Source organism: Pinus tabuliformis, chromosome 5_1 (assembly GCF_031772625.1).
Source record: "Pinus tabuliformis cultivar Carrire ecotype Pingquan chromosome 5_1, CPIR1, whole genome shotgun sequence".
In the NCBI taxonomy this organism is placed as follows: Eukaryota; Viridiplantae; Streptophyta; class Pinopsida; order Pinales; family Pinaceae; genus Pinus; species Pinus tabuliformis.
The window spans coordinates 238,753,342-238,773,203 of record NC_142305.1 but is presented as its reverse complement, the minus strand read 5'-3'; the positions used below and the strand labels follow the sequence as shown (position 1 = coordinate 238,773,203).

Here is a 19,862-nt window from a genome sequence, read left to right as displayed (position 1 = left end):
TGATGTTGGACATCACATGTGCATTCTCCTCTTCAGGTGATGAAGATACAATGGCTGAGGATTGGATAAGCATTTGTGGTTTCCTTGAGGATATAGCATCCAAGAAAGAAAAGGTATCACCACTCTTTAAGGATGGGATGGGTATCCAAGAGAAGAGTGGTCGAAGAGGACAGATATTCTTTGAGGACTCAGGATTGGAGATCCAAGGAATAGTGTTAATTTTGACAACTAGGGCCAAACTTCACATTGGACAACTCCTATGAGGCAGCTCATATTTTTCTTGGATTCCTCTCTCCGAGAGGTGTAGGATTGATCTAAAGATTATCTCATTCTGACATGTACAAATGGAAATATGAATTTATTTTGATTATGGACAAATTGCAATGGTCGGCCAGCAAGCTCATGTAGGCTCAAAAGCCCAACAGTCACGTCTATTCATCCTCAACTTTTGCATATAAATACATGATGCCTCCTCATTTTGGACACTTCACTCACTCACATCTTCTCTCTCCTTCATTGATTGGGTACGAAATTCAAAGCCTACTCTCCACGTGTGTGAAGGAAAGGAAGGCTTTTTTGTTCCAGTCTTTGACCAGAGTTGACCGAAATTGCAGAGGTTGTTTTCACTTGTGTTGACCAAGCGTTGACCTGTTTTGGTGCGGTTTTAGGTGGAGGATTTCTATTTGAGCAGGCCGCAGTTCTGGGCACGAAATCTGAGGTAACTTTGACTCTTGTTTGACCAATGTTGACTGTGCTAGGGCTAGCTGCAACGTTGACCTTTGTTGACCAAGTTTGACTAGACTTTTTGGGACTATTTTGGGCTTATTAGACTTGTTGTTGGAGGCCGAAGTTGATTGGGTTTGACCGAGCTGAATTGAGGAAGAATTATGCCCTGTTGACCAGCGTTCACTTTCTCGTTAGGGCTTTCTATTTTGTTGTTTGACTGATCAGATTTTCATTGTAATTGGACAAGTGAATATCATACATTGTATTCTCTCTCTGCTAAACTTTTGTAGAATTATAAGAAGAATTGATCAAGGGTTTCCCCACATTGGGGTTTGTCCATGGCTGGTGCCATATCTTGTGTCCTCTTGCCTTGGCTAGTCTTCTACTATTATTTTTTATGTCCTATTTGCATTTTACTATCATGTTGATGTGATTGCTAAACTGGATATTGATATTGGGCTATAAAGAAATTGAAGTAAAATTTCTCTTAGCATAGAACATACCATTGTTATCCTAAAATTAACATGGAATTAGAGCTAAGGTGAAGACAAAGCCCAAACAAGAGTGAGAAGAGCAATCACCTAAAGGAGCAATCACTAATCAAAGACAAGATTCAATGGCTTCCACATCCTACTTCAAGTCTGATGATAAGCTTCATGATAAGTCTGATTATCATGCATGGAAGATGTCTCTTGATTTGACATTAGAAGAGCAAGATGTGATGGATTATGTGCAGGGAAAGATTTCAGAACTTCCTTCTAATGCATTAGCTACTGCTAAGACCAAGTACAAGAAGGGTGAAGTCAAAGCCAAGAAGATCATCAGGGATTCTATTCATAAGCATTTAGTTGCTTACATTTCCAATTTGAACACTTCAAAGGAGATATATGACAGGTTGGTTGGCATGTTCAAATCTAGCAATGCAAATCAAATTCTTTTCCTCAAGAACAAGCTGAAGGATATAAAGAAAGGAAGAAATGAAGATATTCAATCATACTTCATGAGGATTACAGAGATCAAAAATTATCTTCTTTCGATTGGAGAAGTTATTGTTGATAGGGAGCTTACCCTCATTGCCCTTGGAGGACTCCCTCGTGAATGGCACGTGTTCAACACTACTATTCTTAACAACGACATGATTCCAGGTTTTGAAGAATTGCTGACTAGATGCTCTCAAGAAGAAACAAGGATGATGGAACTAGATATGCCTTCAAATAGGAATGATCCTACTGCATTCTCCGCTCATGCTAAAAAGAAGAACAATGCAGGTTCAAAGAAGCAATGTCAAGGAAGGTCGGGTTTCAAAATGGAAGGAAGGGAAGATGCTTCATTTGCAACAAGTTTGGTCACTATGCTAGGGAGTGTCCTAATAGAAGGGATACACCTCATGATGATGACAACCACAACAACAACAATTTCAGGGGCAACAACAATCAAAGGAATGGCAAATTCAACAACCAAGGGAAAAGGAATGCTCCTGCTTCTCATCAAGGAAATGGTCGCCCTCCCAAGAGATCAAGAAACACTGGGTATGATGAATCTAATGTTGATAACAAGCAAAAATAATTCTATCTTATATCTACCGTTTCTACTGCATCTCCTCCGGACACTTTGGGAAATTGATTGATTGATAGTGGTGCCTCAAGGCACTTCACCGGGTATAAGGAAGCTCTTTCAAATTTGATTGAAAGGGATACAAATTTAGAAATTATCCTTGGAGACAACACCATCTACCCCATGAAGGCAGTTGGAAATGTTACTTTTCAATTAAATCAGGGTAACACCATTCATCTACAAGAAGTACCATATGTACCCGATCTAAAGAAGACACTGGTATCTATCTCGACGATGGAGGACAAAGGATTCAAGGTGGCATTCATCAATGGAAAGGTATGTGTGTGGAATAAAAATTTCAAAGATGCCTTTACACTTGGCTTCAGGGTTGATAGCCTATATCAAGTTGGAGGAAGCCCATTGGGAGCTATGTCTTGCGACACATCACTTCAATCCGAATTATGGCACCAGAGGTTTGCTCATCTACATTATAAGGCTCTACCCAATGCGAGGAAGGTGTTTGTCATGGGTGTGCTAAAGGAAAGCATACAAGGAGACCATTCCCCTCAAGTGATTGCAAAACTACTGACATATTGCAATTAATTCATTCTGATCTATCTGGTGCAATTCCCGTGAACTCATTGGGAGGATATCTATATTATGCCATATTTATGGATGATTTCTCTCGCAAGACTTGGATATATTTCTTAAAGAAGAAGGACAAAGTATTCTCATGGTTTTGTTCTTTCAAAGCTTTGGTCGAGAATCAAACTGGGAAGAAGACTAAAATATTGAGGACCGATAATGGAACGAATACGAATCAAATGAGTTCAAATATTTCTGTAGAGAAACTAGCATTAAGAGGGAGACTACTACCGCATATACTCCTGAGCAAAATGGTGTCGTTGAAAGGAAGAACCGTTCTATCGTAGAAGCCACTCGTGCCATGCTTCATGATCAAAGCCTTCTGAAGTTCTTATGGGCCAAAGCTGCAAACACCACCGTGTATGTTCAAAATAGATGCCCTCATCAAGCGTTGGACTCCAAAACTCTCGAAGAAGTTTTCACCGGTAAGAAACCTAATGTTTCTCACTTTAGAATTTTTGGTAGCCCCATATATTTTCATGTGCCGAAAGAAAAGAGAAGCAAATTGGATGCTTCTGGGAAGAAAGGAACATTTGTGGGCTACAGTGAAACTTCTAAGGCATATAGAATCTATGTGCCTGGTCAAAGAGAAGTGGAGATAAGTCATGATGTCACTTTCGATGAAGATGCTGCCCTTGGGAAGATTAGTAACCTTCCTCTTCCAAGGAAGGACAAAGAAGCAGATTCTGGAAAGCAGGGAGAACCGTAGGATGAGCAGATGCCCGATGTTGAAGGACTAATGGATCCCATTGATCCACCCCCTCATGAGCCCTCCTCCTTGAAAAGGAGACCCTCATGGATTAGGGAGACTCTCGAAGATGCCGAGAGACATGTTGCACCTAGGGGGACATTTCGTAAAAGCAAGAAGTCGAATAGGTACCAAAAGTACTTAACTACTATGAGCACCATTGTTCAATCTGAGCCTTGCACATTCGAAGAAGTTGCCAAACACCAAGTTTGGAAGGATGCAATGAATGAAGAGTATGAGTCGATTATGAAGAATGATGTCTGGGATGTGGTCCCTAGACCCAAGGACAAATCTGTTGTCACCTCAAAATGGCTCTTCAAGATCAAGCATGGAGCTAATGGAAGTGTTGAAAAGTTCAAGGCCAGGTTCATTGCTCAAGGCTTCTCTCAAAAGGAAGGTGTAGAATATGAGGAGATATTTGCGCCAGTTGCCCGCTACACCACCATCCATTCAATTATAGCCCTTGCTGCCTCGCAAGGATGGAATCTTCATCAGATGGATGTCAAGACTGCCTTCTTGCATGGTTCACTTAAGGAGGAAGTCTATGTAGAACAACCTAAGGGGTTCGAAGTTCAAGATCGTCAGACACATGTATGCAGGTTGAAGAAAGATCTCTATGGATTGAAGCAAGCACCCTAGGCTTGGTATGAGAGGATCGACAGCTATCTAATGAAGCTGGGATTTACAAGAAGTGAAGTTGATCCGAACCTTTACTTTAAGGTTGAGAATGATAGACCTCTCATCTTGGTACTCTATGTGGACGATCTCTTTCTGACAGGTGCAAACCCTCTTATTCATCAATGTAAGAGGGAGTTGGCTTCCGAATTCAAGATGAAGGACCTACGATTGATCAATGTTTTAAAACTCTGACTCGGACTCCGACTCGGCCGAGGGTCGACTCCGACTCCGACTCCGTATCGACTCGGCCGGCTCGATTTCAATGACTCGGTTGTTGTAAAAAATACATTAAATATTTATTTTTTTATAAAAAAACATAATTTTAAATATTTTCATTCATGTTTCCAAACACACAGCATTATAATATAGATGGAAGACAACAAATGATCAAAGTAGGCTCATGAATATATCCATTATATCAAAATGGCACCTAGTGCACTGTCCAATACATACATGATGATGATATAGAGATCAAAACAAAAACACATAACCAAGGAGGCTAGAAATGGCCTCTACAACAAAAGTATGTCACCAGTACTACTGGCTACTGCTAGAGTTGCCAACATCATCTGGCTCAATGTTACTTGGGAGCGGAAGCGAAAGCGGGGAGTGAGAGCGAAAACGAGAGCGGGAGCGACATTTTCAGAAGCTTCTGATTTGGGAGCGAATCCCAGAGGAGTTCGACAACCAATGTCACTAACATCAAGGTACATAGAGGGATTGGTGCTCTTGATTAAATACGAGATCCATACCCTAATACATGACAAAATTCAATGGAAACATTGCAATCCCCCAATCCTGAAATCCTGAAAAACTGATAAGTCTGCTGAATTTTGAATGAAATCTAAAATTCTACTTTCTCCATATGAAATCCAATGAGGCCAAAACCACTCTCAAACATCCTGAGTCATTTCATGGTAATGTTAAAAATTTAAGTAAAAGGATGAAAATGAAGATTAAGGAGAATGTCACTTTTACTTTAAAAATTTAACATTACCATGAATAGCATATCAATACTAGGGATCAAAGTGGGTTAAATAGGGTTTGGGAGAGGGGAATGGACCCCAAATAGCACTTAACCAATTTTTAAAACAACTTGGAGTCCCCAACACTCAGCAAAATCTTAAAAATTTAAAAAAAATATTAAAAAACGTTGTTTTTGGGGTTTACTGGCTGCATGAACTGACCCAACCGAGTCATGCTATAACTCGGCCGGGTCAGTCATAACTAGGCCGACCGAACCATTTTTTCTGCCGAGTTGAAATTCTTTTTTCCGGCTCGGACCAACTCGGCCGAGTCGGTTCCGAGCCGGCCGGATCTTAAAACAATGGGATTGATGCATTACTTCCTAGGGTTGGAAGTCTGGCAAAATCCAGGTGAGATTTTCCTTTCTCAAGGAAAATATATTGTGAAGATACTTGAAAGCAATGTTGTGAACATCGCGATCGGGATTATATCGGCGAGGGTCTGAAATCGAAAAAATAAAAAAATAAATAAAAAATAATAAATAAATAAATAAATCGTAAAAATCAGGATTTAATAACCAAAAAAAAAATAGCAAAATTATAAATAAAAAAAAATACAAAAATCAAGATTTTTTCCCAAAAAATTGCGGATTAAATCGCTTCGATTTAATCGTTTCAGCGAAAAATCGTGATTTTCGCAACATTGCTTGAAAGATTTGGGATGGTGGACTACAAGTCCATGACTTACTCCGATGGAATTTAACTTCAAGAAGTTATGCAAAAGTGCTGCTTGGCCCGATTTGGGAAATCCTTCTGAGTATTGTCCACTCGTGGGGGCCCTGATGTTCTTAGTGAACTCCCGTCCGGACATATGTTTTGCAGTGAATACACTGGGCCAGTTTATGGTCGAGCCTCATCACATACATTGGATTGTTGCCAAGAATCTCTTGAGATATCTTCAAGGCACAATCACTTATGGACTAAGATACAGTGTCGGGAATGTGAGACTCCATGGTTACTCTGATGAAGACTGGGCTGGCAGTGTGGTCGATCGTAAAAGCACATCTGGTTGTTGCTTCTCTCTAGGTTATGCTTCGATATCATGGATGAGCAGGAAGTAGAAGTCGGTTGCCTTGAGCACTGCTAAGGATGAATACATTGTTGCTAGTTTGGCCTCCTGTGAAGTTGTTTGGTTGAGGAAGCTCTTTGGACATGTGCTAGATACCACCGTGATCTTCTGCGACAACCAGAGTGGGATTTGTCTTTCGGAGAATCCCGTGTTTCATGACCGCTCCAAGCATATTGATATCAAGTACCACTTTATCTGGGATATGGTACAATGGGGAGCAATAAGGCTCCAACACATTGGGACTGATGATCAGGTCGTCGATATTCTTACAAAGCCCTTGGGGAAGGTCAAATTCTTAACCTTTCGTGAATGACTTGGAGTCGTGGAGAGACCCTCTTATGAGGGTCCCGTATGAGATGGATGTTGAGCTTTGGGAGCTCCGGGGGGCTTGGGGTACTTCTTGGAGCGATGAGCGACCATAGGGTGAGTGGTTCACCTTCCCCTAATGGTGCGCGATGTACAGGGTGAGTGGTTCACCTTCCCCTGTGATACCCCATGGTGACATATGCATAGGATGAGTGGTTCACCTTCTCCTATGGCATATGAGCAGGATGAGTGGTTCACCTTCTCTTGCCGCCACATCCTACCCATGTAGTCCAGGACTTCGGGTCGGTTAAGAATGGTATGACACACTCTCCATTATTGGAGACTGACTTCGGGTCAGTGGAGAATGGTATGATACATTCTCGATCATTTCTTCTTTCTGCATAGTTCAGGAGAGCAGAGCAAAGCAAAGACAATGATGGTACCATTTGGCAAGTGAAGTTCTCCCTAGTTGAGAGGGAGAGTTAATTTTAGCAACTAGGGCCAAACTTCACATTGGACAGGTCATATGAGGCAGCTCATATTTTTCTTGGATACATCTCTCCAAAAGGTGTAGGATTGATCTAAAGATCATCCCATTCTGACATGTACAAATGGAATTATGAATTTATTTTGATTATGGACAAATTGTCAAAGTCAACCAGCAAACTCGTGTAGGCTTAGAAGCCCAACAGTCACATCTATTCATCCTCAACGTTTGCATATAAATACATGATGCCTCCTCCTCATGTTAGACACTTCACTCACTCACATCTTCTTTCTCCTTCATTGATTGGGCACAAAATTCAAAGGCTGCTCTCCACACGTGCGAAGGAAAGGAAGGGTTTTTTGTTCCAGCCATTGACCAGAGTTGACCAAAATTGCAGAGGTTGTTTTCACTTGCATTTACCAAGCATTGACCTGTTTTGGTGCGATTTTGGGTGGAGGATTTCTGTTTGAGTAGGCCGCAATTCTGGGCACAAAATCTAAGGTAGCTTTGACTCCTATTTGACCAACGTTGATTGTGCTAGGGATGGCTGCAACGTTGACCTTCGTTGACCAGGTTTGACTGGACTTTTTCGGATTGTTTTGGGCTTATTAGACTTGATGTTGGAGACCGAAGCTGACTAGGTTTGACCAAGCTGAATTGAGGAAGAATTCTACCATGTTGACCAACGTTGACTTTCTGGTTAGGGTTTTCTATTTCTGTTGTTTGACGGATCAGATTTTCACTGTAAGTGGACAAGTGAATATTATACATTGTACTCTCTCTCTGCTGAATTTTTGAAGAATTATAAGAAGAATTGATCAAGGGTTTGCCCACATTGGGGTTTGTCCCTGGTTATAGTCTTCCACTGTTATTGTTTATGTTCTATCTGCATTTTACTATCATGTTGATGTGATTTCTAAACTAGATATTGACATTGGGCTATAAAGAAATTGAAGTAAAATTGCTCTTAGCATAGAACATACCATTGTTATTTTGTTTCTGCTGTTTGACTGATCAGATTTTCACTGTAGTTGGACAAGTGAATATTATACATTGTACTCTCTCTCTCTGTGCTGAATTTTTGAAGAATTATAAGAAGAATTGATCAAGGGTTTCCCCACATTGGGGTTTGTCCCTGGCTAGTGCCATATGTTGTGTCACCTTGCCTTGGCTAGTCCTCTATTTTTATTGCTTATGTTCTATCTGCATTTTACTGTCATGTTGATGTGATTGCTAAACTGGATATTGATATTCGACTATAAAGAAATTGAAGTAAATTTGCTCTTAGCATAGAACATGCCATTGTTATCCTAAAATTAACAAATAGTACTAAAAGGACATACCTTGTAGACATCTGGATAGGGTATGTACCTTGTAGAGGTAGTGCAATATCACACATAAGGCCTCCCAGCATAATGCTCTTGATTAAAGAAGAGCCTTTCTAGTTAGGCCTCAAAGACAGTGTTGGTCATGATGATGATGCTTACAGTATGGCTTATCAATCTGATCCTTCTACTGAGAACTCTTCAGTTTAAGATATGATGTTGTATTGGTTGTACAATTATGAATACCTCCCTTGTTAAGAGGGAGAGTTGAGAAATGTAACTAGTTTCAGTCTTCATAATTGTTGTACTCATTCAATATGTATCCTATGTAACAAACAAGAAAATAAAAGAAAAAGTTATTATTATTAAAGCATGGGTTTCATGCTCATTATTGATGGTCTTCTAGGTAAAAGCATGTTCTTCGTGCTTCTAGTCTTTGTTAGGTCTTAGGATTTATTGTCATGAGTCAAAGGAGTCAACATTATGTTTATAATACCCTTCTGGGCAAAATGTAATTGTAAAAAGGAATTAATTTGAGTCTAGAAAGTCCAAGAAACTCCAAAAGTACAAGTCAGCATCAAGTTGGCCTAAAGGAGGGAATTCGACCCCTTGAGAAGGCTATATAAAGGAGCAGTTTGACCTCATTTAGGACACACACTCTCCACAAGTTCGATATCACAAGAAGAAGTTCAATCTGTAGTTGGGATGAGAAGAATGGAGAGCGAAAGCCAAGGAAGAGAAGGAAGGACGACATTTTCTTGTTTTTGGATTTTATCTCTCTCACACATGCGAAGATATAGGGTTTTTGGTACTACAGAAGGAGGTCGAAATTGCAAAATTGAGTTGCATTAAGATGAAGTGCAGCGTCTTGTAGCTGGAGGGAAGGATACTCTGTCTAGACCTCGTTGACATAGGAGGAGTTGTCTTGCTCCAGGAAGGTCTCAAGAGGAGGTTGATCTAGGCTTTCCTAGGAAGCTGTGGAACCGAATTGCAAGTTCAAAGTTGCAAGCTAAGTAACAGTATCAAAGCTAGCAGGTCGAAGTTGAATTGTAAAGCAGTTTGGTGCAGATTCAAGGAAGGACCTGAAGAAGGGGTAACTTGGTACTAGGAGAAGGACTGGTTTAGGGTTTCGGTCTTTGTATCTCATTTCAAGCAAATTCTAAGAGGAGTGTTCGGGTTTTCCCCTTGGAGGGGTTTTTCCCTGGGTGAGGGCCTAATATCTATGTCCTCTATTTTTGCAGTTTATGTTCTTAATATTTGTTTGATGAAAGATCATACTAAAAGAACACAAGAAAGCTAATAAGTTCACAAGCAAATATTTAAAGTTAAATAAAATAAGTATAATAAGTTTCCACTTTGATTGTTCAACATTCACTAGTATGGCAAGGTGATCAGCAGGAGGAGATCATGGTGAGCTCATGTGGGCAAGGATTCTTCTCAACAAGGATTGGATTGTAACTTCAAGAGTCCACTCTTAAAGCACGCAAGATTGGTTTCCCAATAGGGCAGCTTCTCGAGGGGTTGATTAGGATTTTGCATTATCGAGGTGCTCTACTTATTGGTAGTACGTGGAGGAAAACTGGTGACTATGGCTTGTTGGACAATAAGTGGAGCGAGAGATGCTTCACATTGATCAAAATGGTTTGGGACCCCGGTATCATGGAATTCGTTCTTGGTGTGGTGGTACAATGGCATGGAGTGGCTCAGTGGTACATTTGGGACCTTGGTATTAGTTTCAATTTGGGTCGGATTGTGGAGCAGCAGTGGGTGATGGAATTGCTTGAGGACAAACAATTTTGGGGAGGAGGACTATAATTTGACCAATTATTTGAGCACAGAGATATCATTTCCGCTTGCCTAATTGTCTCCTTTAGGCTAGCAAGAAGGGAAATCGCTAAGCAAGCAAAGGAGTTTTGCCCAATTTTGATATTATTATTATAAATAAAAAGGGGAAAATTATTATTAATAAAAAAGGGGCAAAAGTCACTTGGAGGAAATAAGTGGCTTCATCAATAAAATATAAAAAAAGGGAGTTCTAGAAGATTTGGCAAAGGCTTGTAAAAGAAGAAGAGGAGGGCCATTCCTCAACATTTGGATCGGTTATTATTTTTTGGTGATTGGGTTATGGCTTAAGGCGATTCTAGCTCAAGGTTTTCATGGGAAACTCTCAAATTGGTTCAGTGGAATTCGAGTACCACCCTAGCTAGAAACTAGTCAATTTCGGTGGTCCTCCACAGCCACCCTAGTTGGCATTACAGAGAAATCATTCAGATTTCTCATCTGATCTTCATTGCGTGTGTTCTTTTTGGGAGCAGATCTTCATTGGACGAGGTTGATACTATTTGCCAGAGACAATTGTTGATCAAGTTATTATATTTCCAGGGGGCCGAGTCCTTTCCTTCTTGGGAGATCGGATTATCTTGGCAAGGGTTTTGCTGGGCCAAATTGGTTTTATCCAAGAGGCCGGATTCATCTCAAAGTGCCAAATTTTGTTGCTGTTTGTAAGGGCTGAGTTATTCCTTATTGAAGGCCAAAATTGCTCAGTACATGAGAGGTTGATTTGCACAAGAATTACACAGTGTTGCAGGAGACCGAGACTGATTTTATTGTGGAGGTCGAGAGCCTCTTCTCTTGCAGGCCAATGGCATTGTCTACCTGAGGCTGATTCCCCTATTGCATTTGCCAGAGATTACCTACTAGTGGGACGAGTTACTCAGCTGTAGGCATTCATCTTAGAGGCCGAGTTTGTTTCCAGATTGGGAGGCCAAGACTGATTTTATTGTGGAGGTCGAGAGCTTCTTCTCTTGCAGACCGAGAGAATTCTTTACCAGGAGCAGAGATTCATTTATTGTAGATCCCGAGAGTTTCTATTCCTTACAGGCCAAGAGTTTTCTTCTGTTAGAGGCCAAAGCACTCTCATTGGAGGACCGAGAAACATAATCCAGAGGGGGCTGAGACTAATTATTATTGGAGGCCAAGAGTTTCTCCTTATTACAGGTTGGAAGCATCATCTAGTGTCATCTTCAGGGGCTGCGTAAATCATTATTAAAGGGGTCGAGTTTTATTGCATTTGCCAGAGTATTAAGGCAGAATTTATCCGTCATATATATCAATATTGCAAGGAGCCAAATTGCATTCAAGGAGGCTAATTACTGAGTATTGCAGTCATCTTTGGAGGCCGAAAGCCATTGTCTCTTGGAGAGGTCGAGTCTCAGATCTCAGAAGCCGAGTTTCTCATTGCTCAGTTGATTGGCAGTCCAGGTTTACCATTTCTGGAGCTGAGTTTTCCCATCTGATCAAAGGTGCGGTGCCGAGTGACTGTAGCAGAGGTGTCGAGTTCACTATTGGAGAGGCCGAATTCCCTTATCTGTTGTTATCTTTGTTTGGGAAGTTATTATATTGCTGGAGCTATTGGAAAATTATTGTCATCCTAAAGGTTGTATTTCTGAAGTTTATAGTGCTGGATCTGCTAGGGAGAATTATTGTTAATCTAAAGATTGCATTGCTGGAGCTGTACCAGGTTTCTCAGTTTCAATGAGCAATTGTAATCCTCTCCATCAAGTTAATAGAATTACTATGTTCCCCTAAATTTATTGCTGTTGCAAGTGTTTCCATTTTGTCTGCAATATGTTTGACGAAAGTCCTGTGCACTAACTGTTCATTAAAAGTCATCAACGAAGATTTTGAAGATTGTTGAAAAAAATTGCATATGTTAGCTTTGGTATATTACATAGGGGTAAGACCAAGCACCTACCAAAAATATTTTTGTACTTCTAATTCACCCATCTGGCATTCTAAGATCAATAATGCCCATTCCTTTTATTTCATATGTGGCATCATTTGCAACTAATAACAAGCCTTCAATGTTGCATTTTGTCTCCAAATCCACTAATGGCAAACATCTTGTTATATGTTTTATAGATCCCAAATCCACCCACCAAACATCATTAATACTTCACTTTTTTGTGTGGCAACAAACAAAACAATCCATTTTCTCTACCTATTAATTACATTTTTCACCAGCAAAGTTAAATTTTTGACTCTTGGATTTATGACCCTTGTAATTTTGACTAAGGATTTTTCCAACAATCCTTTTCCAAATTCCCTATTCTTCTGCAATAAAATCTTGGTTTTGAGTTTTTTTCTGAGAGTCAAAGTTCAATTTTCTTTGATAATCTGGCTTATGCTAATTCTCAAACTGCTTTCTCTCCTTGCCCTTGTTCTTGCCGTTCACCAAGAATGCTCTAATATCAACAGACAACAACAATGACAAAACAATTATGCAAGATGCAAAAATTATTTCACTATGGCACAAAGTGATATATATACAACACTTGGAAATAGCGATCAAATTCCCACAACCCACAGTAATTGGTCTTAACTTCATAAAAACATAATTACCTTTGAACTTTTATTACTTTAACTTAGGCTTAAAACATAATTTTACTGCAACATTACAATTGACAATTATAGTCTAACAAAGGAACCATCCCAGTACCATCAAGATATCCTAAGAAATATCGGTTCAGAATGTCAACTTAGAGGCAATAAGTGTTGGAAAACATTAATAATTCCAACCACCTACATTAAATGCAGAGTCCAGCTTCTTCTGGAGAATTCGGCGGAAGTTTCAAGAGCTAGATAGCTTCCTGAAGAAGCCACCGACTCCAGAAACTTCTCCACTGTATATAAAAACCCTCTTTGGCAATCGAATGAGCAAGTGTTTTGTGTGATTGTGCTCGTGCTGTGTTCAATCAGTTGTGTCTCTCTGATTTGGTATCAGAGCAAGGTGAGAGTGTGAGTCTAAGATTGTTGAAGCTGTTTGAGAGCGCTGTGTGCAGCAGTCTATGAGAAACTGCTGTGAGTGAAACTGCTGTGTGAGTGGTGTGGCTATGAGAGTTTTGCTGCACGGAGAATAGGTGCTAGGTGGAGACTGCAACCAGAGAGACCTTGTATTGCAGAGAAGTTTCAAAAAGTTCGTTCTGTTCGTTGTGTTGTAGAGAGAGCGTGAAGCCCGTGTGAGAAATCGCTGCATCAACAGAGGTCTGCATTGAAGGAAACGAAGGGGCCGAGAACCAAGAGTTCGTAGTTGCAGCTCTTGTCCCTGCCGAAACGGTCGTTGTTGCAACAAAAAAGGAGGGGTATATTTCCAGATAGTTTCATATATATAGTGAATGATTCTCGTGGATTTTCAGTACTGACCATATATTGCAAGGGTTAAATCTTGAATGGATTTTCATTTTTATTAACCCAAGCTTCATGTTTGAAATTTGAAGAGTAGTTAGATTGTGCATGAGTGGATTTATATTCTGAATTTTCTGTATGAAGTTTTCAAATGAGTAGTGTAATCATAGAAGTTTTGGAGTGGTGAATTTGGAGTTTGATTTGTTGTGTTAAAAAAAAAGGGCAGCCATATTATCCAATGATATTGGATAAAATTTTATGATTTATGCTTGAGGGTTTATATTTGTGAAAATTAGTAATATTTTTTTTTTGGTGATTGGTACGGTGAAAATAAGTAACATGGCTAATGTATTGGCAGAATCTTATTTATCTGACTCTAACAAGTTAGATGGTGAAAATTATGCAAATTGGAAGTTTAAGTTGCAGACTTTGATGGAAGGCAACAATACATGGACAATTGTGTCTGGAGCTGGAGTTAAGCCAGTGTCCCCTCAAGCCACAGATGTTGCAATTCAAGATTGGGAGCAACGGGAAAACAAAGCAAAGGTGCTTTTGTGGATAACGGTTAAAAACAACATTATACCACACGTTAGAGAGTGCAAAACATCCAAGGAGACATGGGACACTCTCAAAAATTTGTATGAGACGAAGACTACAAATCGAATATTGTATTTAAAGAGTAAGCTTTTTTCAATTAAGATGGAAGAAAATCTAAGTGTTGGTTATTTTATTTCTAGGATTAAAGATCCAAAGAATAAGTTAGGTGACATTGGTGAATCAATATCTAGTACAGACTTGGTTACTGTGACATTAAATGGAATGCTTGATGAATATCAAATGTTTATCACTGGTCTTTCAGCTAGAGAGAAGGCTCCTACTTTTGATGAGTTGGCAGGTATACTTATGCAGGAAGAAGAGCAGAGAAGAAGCCTTAAACAGAAATCTCCCAATTCAGATTTGGCATTGATGGCCAAAGGGAAGCAATCCTTCAAAGGCAAACAATGGGAGAAAAATAAAGGCAAAAAGCCACAGGTAAAATCATTTCAAGGTACACCTTTACCAAGGACAAATGCCAAATCAAGTAGAGATGATGTGTGTTATTACTGTGGAAAACCTAGTCATTTTGCTAAGAATTGCATGAAAAGAAGGTCTGATCAATTTAAACAAAGAAGGCATTCAGGAAATTATGTTGATAGAGATGAAGCAATTAGTCATGACTTTAGCAATCTTAAATTGTTTGTGTCCAATGTTGCTTTATCAGCAGAAACTGATGATGATAATGCTTGGTTTATAGATTCTGGTGCATCAATCCATATGTCATGCAAAAGAGATTGGTTTGATACTTATCATGAGATTAATAATGGTGGACACATCTATTTAGGAGATAATAGATCACATGAAATTAAAGGATATGGTGATATAAGTGTTATGATGCCTAATGGACAAGAAAAACAAATTCAAAATGTGGTGTATGTTCCAGGATTAAAGAAGAACTTAATTTCAGTCTCTACTATCACAGATCAACATTTAAAAGTTGAATTTGTGAAATCACATTGTTTGGTAAAGGATGTGCAGGACAACTACAAGGTTGTTGCAAAAGGAATGAGAGTTGGAGGCTTATACAAGTTGGATGTAATGAAGAATGGGCATCAAGCTTTGGCATCAACAGGCATGTCAACTATAGAGCTTTGGCATCAAAGGTATGGACACTTAAATCATAATGACCTAATGTTACTACAAAAGAAATTGATGGTAGAAGGTCTTCCAATTATTAACGGTGAACACTTTGAATGTGAAGGTTGTGCACTAGGAAAAAAACATAGGGAAGAATTTCTTGTGCATGAAAATAGAAGAAAATTCGAAATACTTGAACTAGTGCACACTGATGTATATGGACCAATGCAAACTAAGTCACTTGGTGGAGCATATTACTTTCTTATATTTATTGATGATAGCACTAGATACCCCTGAGTGTACTTTATAAGAAACAAAAGTGACGTGTTTGAATACTTTAAACTTTTAAAGAATTCAAGAGTATGGTTGAAAAGCAAACAGGAAAGAGCATTAAAATTCTTCAATCAGATAAAGGTGGTGAGTACACTTCAGGAGCTTTTATCAAATATTGCAAACAAAATGGAATTATGCAACAATTTACAGTACCACATACACCTCAACAAAATGGAGTAGCTGAGAGAAAGAATAGAACATTAGTTGAATGTGCTCGTAGTATGTTAAAAAGTAAAGGAATTTCTAATATTTTTTGGGCTGAAGCCATTAATACAGTTGTATATCTTAAAAATAGAAGCCCTACTAAGTATCTTGAGCACAAAACACCATTTGAAGCATTTTATGGTTTTAAACCTAAAGTTAGTCATTTAAGGATATTTGGATGCAAGGCCTTTGCTCATATTCCTAAAGAAGATAGGAGAAAGTTAGATGCTAAAGCCATCAAATGTATTTTTATTAGTTATTGCACTGATCAAAAAGCATATAAAATGTATGATCCAAGTACTCACAAGGTCTTTGCAAGTAGAGATGTTATATTTCATAAGCATGTAGATAAACAAATAAAAGAAGATGAACATAATATATGGTAGTCTCCTTATGAAAGCTTTAAGGAAGAAGAAGAAGTTGTGGAATCAACTCAAGTTCAAGAACACATGGACATTCCAAAAGACACATCAAGGAATCAAAGTCCACAAAGAAGTGATGAAGGCACTCCACAAAGAAGAAAAGGAGAAGGTACTCTACAAAGTAATGAACCTCTAAGAAGGTCAACACGATAGATTCAAGCCCCCATCAGGTATAAAGATTATGCTTTAATGTCTCAAGTAATGATCGTTTTTGAGCCCTTAAATTATGAACAAGCCAAAAAATCATAAAGAATGGATGGGAGCTAAGAGAGAAGAATATGACTCTATAATGAAAAATGAAACTTGGGAATTAACAGAATTACCTGAAAATAAAGTCCCTATAGGAGCAAAATGGTTGTACAAGACAAAATGTAATGCAAATGGTAGCATAGACAAGTATAAGGCAAGATTGGTTGCAAAAGGTTATTCACAAAAAGAAGGTATAGATTATGAAGATACCTTTGCTCCGGTTGCAAAAATGAATACAATCAGAATAATGATAGCATTGGCAACTAAATATGATTGGAAGCTACATCAATTAGATGTAAAGTCAGCTTTTCTAAATGGTGACTTAAAAGAAGAGATTTATCTTGTTCAACCAGAAGGATTTGTAAAGAAGGGTCAAGAACATCTTGTATGCAAGTTAAAAAAGGCCTTATATGGACTAAAACAGGCCCCCAAACATTGGTATGAGAAAATCGACAAATTCTTCTTTTAGCAAAGATTTAAAAAAAGTAAAAATGATCCTAATTTGTATGTCAAGACAGATAGAAATGGGGATATAGTATTACTCTCTATATATGTTGATGATCTAATAATAACAGGGAGTGTTGATAAATTGATTACAGATATAAAAATGAAGTTATCACAGGAATTTGAGATGAAGGATTTTGGTGAGATGCACTATTGTCTAGGTCTTGAAGTATGGAGAGATGATGGAAGAACCTTAATCACACAAAGCAAATATACAAATGAAGTACTAAAGAGATTTCATATGAATGGATGTAAAGCAGTGAGTATTCCATTGGAACAAAATATCAAATTAAGAAGTGATGATGGAACAAAAGAGGTGAATGGAACATTGTATCGACAATTAGTGGAAAGTCTGAATTATCTCACTACCACTAGACCAGACATTGCTTATGCAGTAAACATACTTAGTCAATTCATGGCTAAGCCTAATGAAAGCCATTGGATAGCTGCAAAAAGGGTCCTTCGATATTTAAAGAGAACTATCAATTTTAGTATTGAATATACTAATGCTTGTAATGTTGAATTGATAGGTCATTCTGATTCTGACTGGGTTGGAAATCCAGATGACAGGAAATCCACCACTGGATACGTCTTCAATATAGGATCGGGAGCTATTTCATGGAGCAGAAAGAAACAGGCAACAGTTTCCTTGTCATCAACTGAAGCAAAATATAAAACATTATGTAGTGGCACCTGTGAAGCTATATGGCTCAAAAGAATACTTGAAGATGTTGGTGAAGGTCAACAAAAACCTACAGTGATCAGATGTGATAATCAAAGCACCATCAAACTAGGGAACAATCCTGTATGTCATGCATGGTCAAAACATATAGACACACAATATCATTTTGTAAGAGAAAAGGTCCAATCAAAAGAAATTTCTTTAATATACTATAATACAAATGAGAATGTCGCTGACATATTCACTAAGCCTCTTGGGAAGGCAAAATTTGAGTTTTGTAGAAGTCATGCATTGTAGAAATCAAGATTATATTGCAAGCCTAGCTGAGACTTAGACCAACAGGCATGACAATTAAGAGTATGTTTACAGTGTCTTATATATTGTGCTATAGTATATTTGTCATATGGTTGGAATTAAGGGGGAGTGTTGGAAAACATTAATAATTCCAACCACCTACATTAAATGCAGAGTCTAGCTTCTTCTGGAGAATTCGGCGGAAGTTTCGAGAGCTAGATAGCTTCCTGAAGAAGCCACCGACTCCAGAAACTTCTCCACTGTATATAAAAACCCTCTTTGGCAATCGAATGAGCAAGTGTTCTGTGTGATTGTGCTTGTGCTGTGTTCAATCAGCTGTGTCTTGTGTTCTCTGATTATAAGAAAGGCCCAACAGGTCTTGACAGCATGGTTTTTGAATATGAACTTCAATATATAGTTTCATAATCTTCTGATCGGTGGTGCAACTAAAAAACACTAGCTTTCCACAAATGCAATTTTTGAAGAACAATTTCTCATTCCATCAAAAGACACTCTTCCTTTTTAATTATGAACAATGGCAAACATTGCAATTAACCAGTGTCTGGAATAAACACACCTGAAGCAGGCGCTCAACACCTGAATCTAGTTGTGTGAGATTGACAAGAAGCATCGACAACAGCTGATTTATGCATATATCTGCCCTGCCCAAAATCTCCATAGCCTTTTCTATCATCCCAACCTCAACCAATTCTCCTGATAATGCAGTCTCCTGTGACAGATTAACTAGGGCTTCCAACGCAGGTTGTTCAAACTCCTGCAATAATTATCAATAGTTAGCACATCCATATTAGATTCCTCTCTTTAAGTTACTGAGCATCCAACGAATGGAAGAATATATAAGCTAAAACATAATATAAGCTGGCCTAAAACTGCTACCAATCACTGACAAAATCTGCCAGAAGCCATACTGGTAGGATAACTCCAATAGATTCCATAAAAATGATAGCCTGCATTAATGGGATAATTATTAATTATTCACTGCCTACAGCTTTCATGCTGTAATTGACAATAGTTCCAACATCTTGGCCCTAATCTAATCCATCCAAATAGATCATAAACCTAAGGTATTCAAAAACAAACCTACAAAATGTTTTTTTCTTAATCTATAACAAGGAGAGGCAAAACCCTTACTTTTTGTCTCAACCACTATACATTACAATGCGCAGGGATAATCAGATTCAGCACTAATTATCAGTACTTCGGGTATCCATAGGGACAAATTGTGCGGGCTCTTGGAATATTTAAAATAATTTTTTTGCTTAACAGAGTTTAATAACAGTTGGTGTACTTTTCTCCTAGTTAACTAAGTTTATGTTATTTTTCCATTAGTTAACAGGAAAAGTGTATTTATTCCAGGACCCATATGCAAAGGGCAAAGAGCTAATGTTCACATGTAGTTGAAGAGACTATTTTGGACCAAGAACAGCATCCATACAGCCCTAGACTGTGAAATTTTCAAGCATAGGTGACTGCTGTCCAAATGTTCTTGTATTTAATAACTCCAAATAGAATTCATTTAACAGCTGAAAGTTAAATTTCTGAACATTGCATCAAATCATACAACAGCTGAAAAAATGAACAGCAGATAAATAAAAAACATACACGGACTCCTCCTATTCAGATTTTCATTCTTTTGATCAAAGCTTACAAAGTGGCCTCCGCAGCTTGGCAGCTGTACTGTCAATAAAATCTCTTAGTGTTAAAATTGGCAACTAGGGACAAATCCCACTTT

At 38.5% G+C, this 19,862-nt stretch overlaps 1 protein-coding gene across 2 annotated transcripts in view; it reads right to left on the bottom strand.

Annotated features, from left to right (window-relative positions):
* Nucleotides 1-19,862, bottom strand: part of LOC149164291 (ARM repeat superfamily protein) — a 275,018-nt gene that overhangs the window by 209,224 nt on the left and 45,932 nt on the right. For both annotated transcript variants that reach the window (XM_089432017.1, XM_089432016.1), the window contains one exon: nt 18,687-18,884. In XM_089432017.1, coding sequence (XP_089288143.1) covers nt 18,687-18,884 — 198 coding nt within the window. The remainder of the gene's footprint in view (nt 1-18,686; nt 18,885-19,862) is intronic.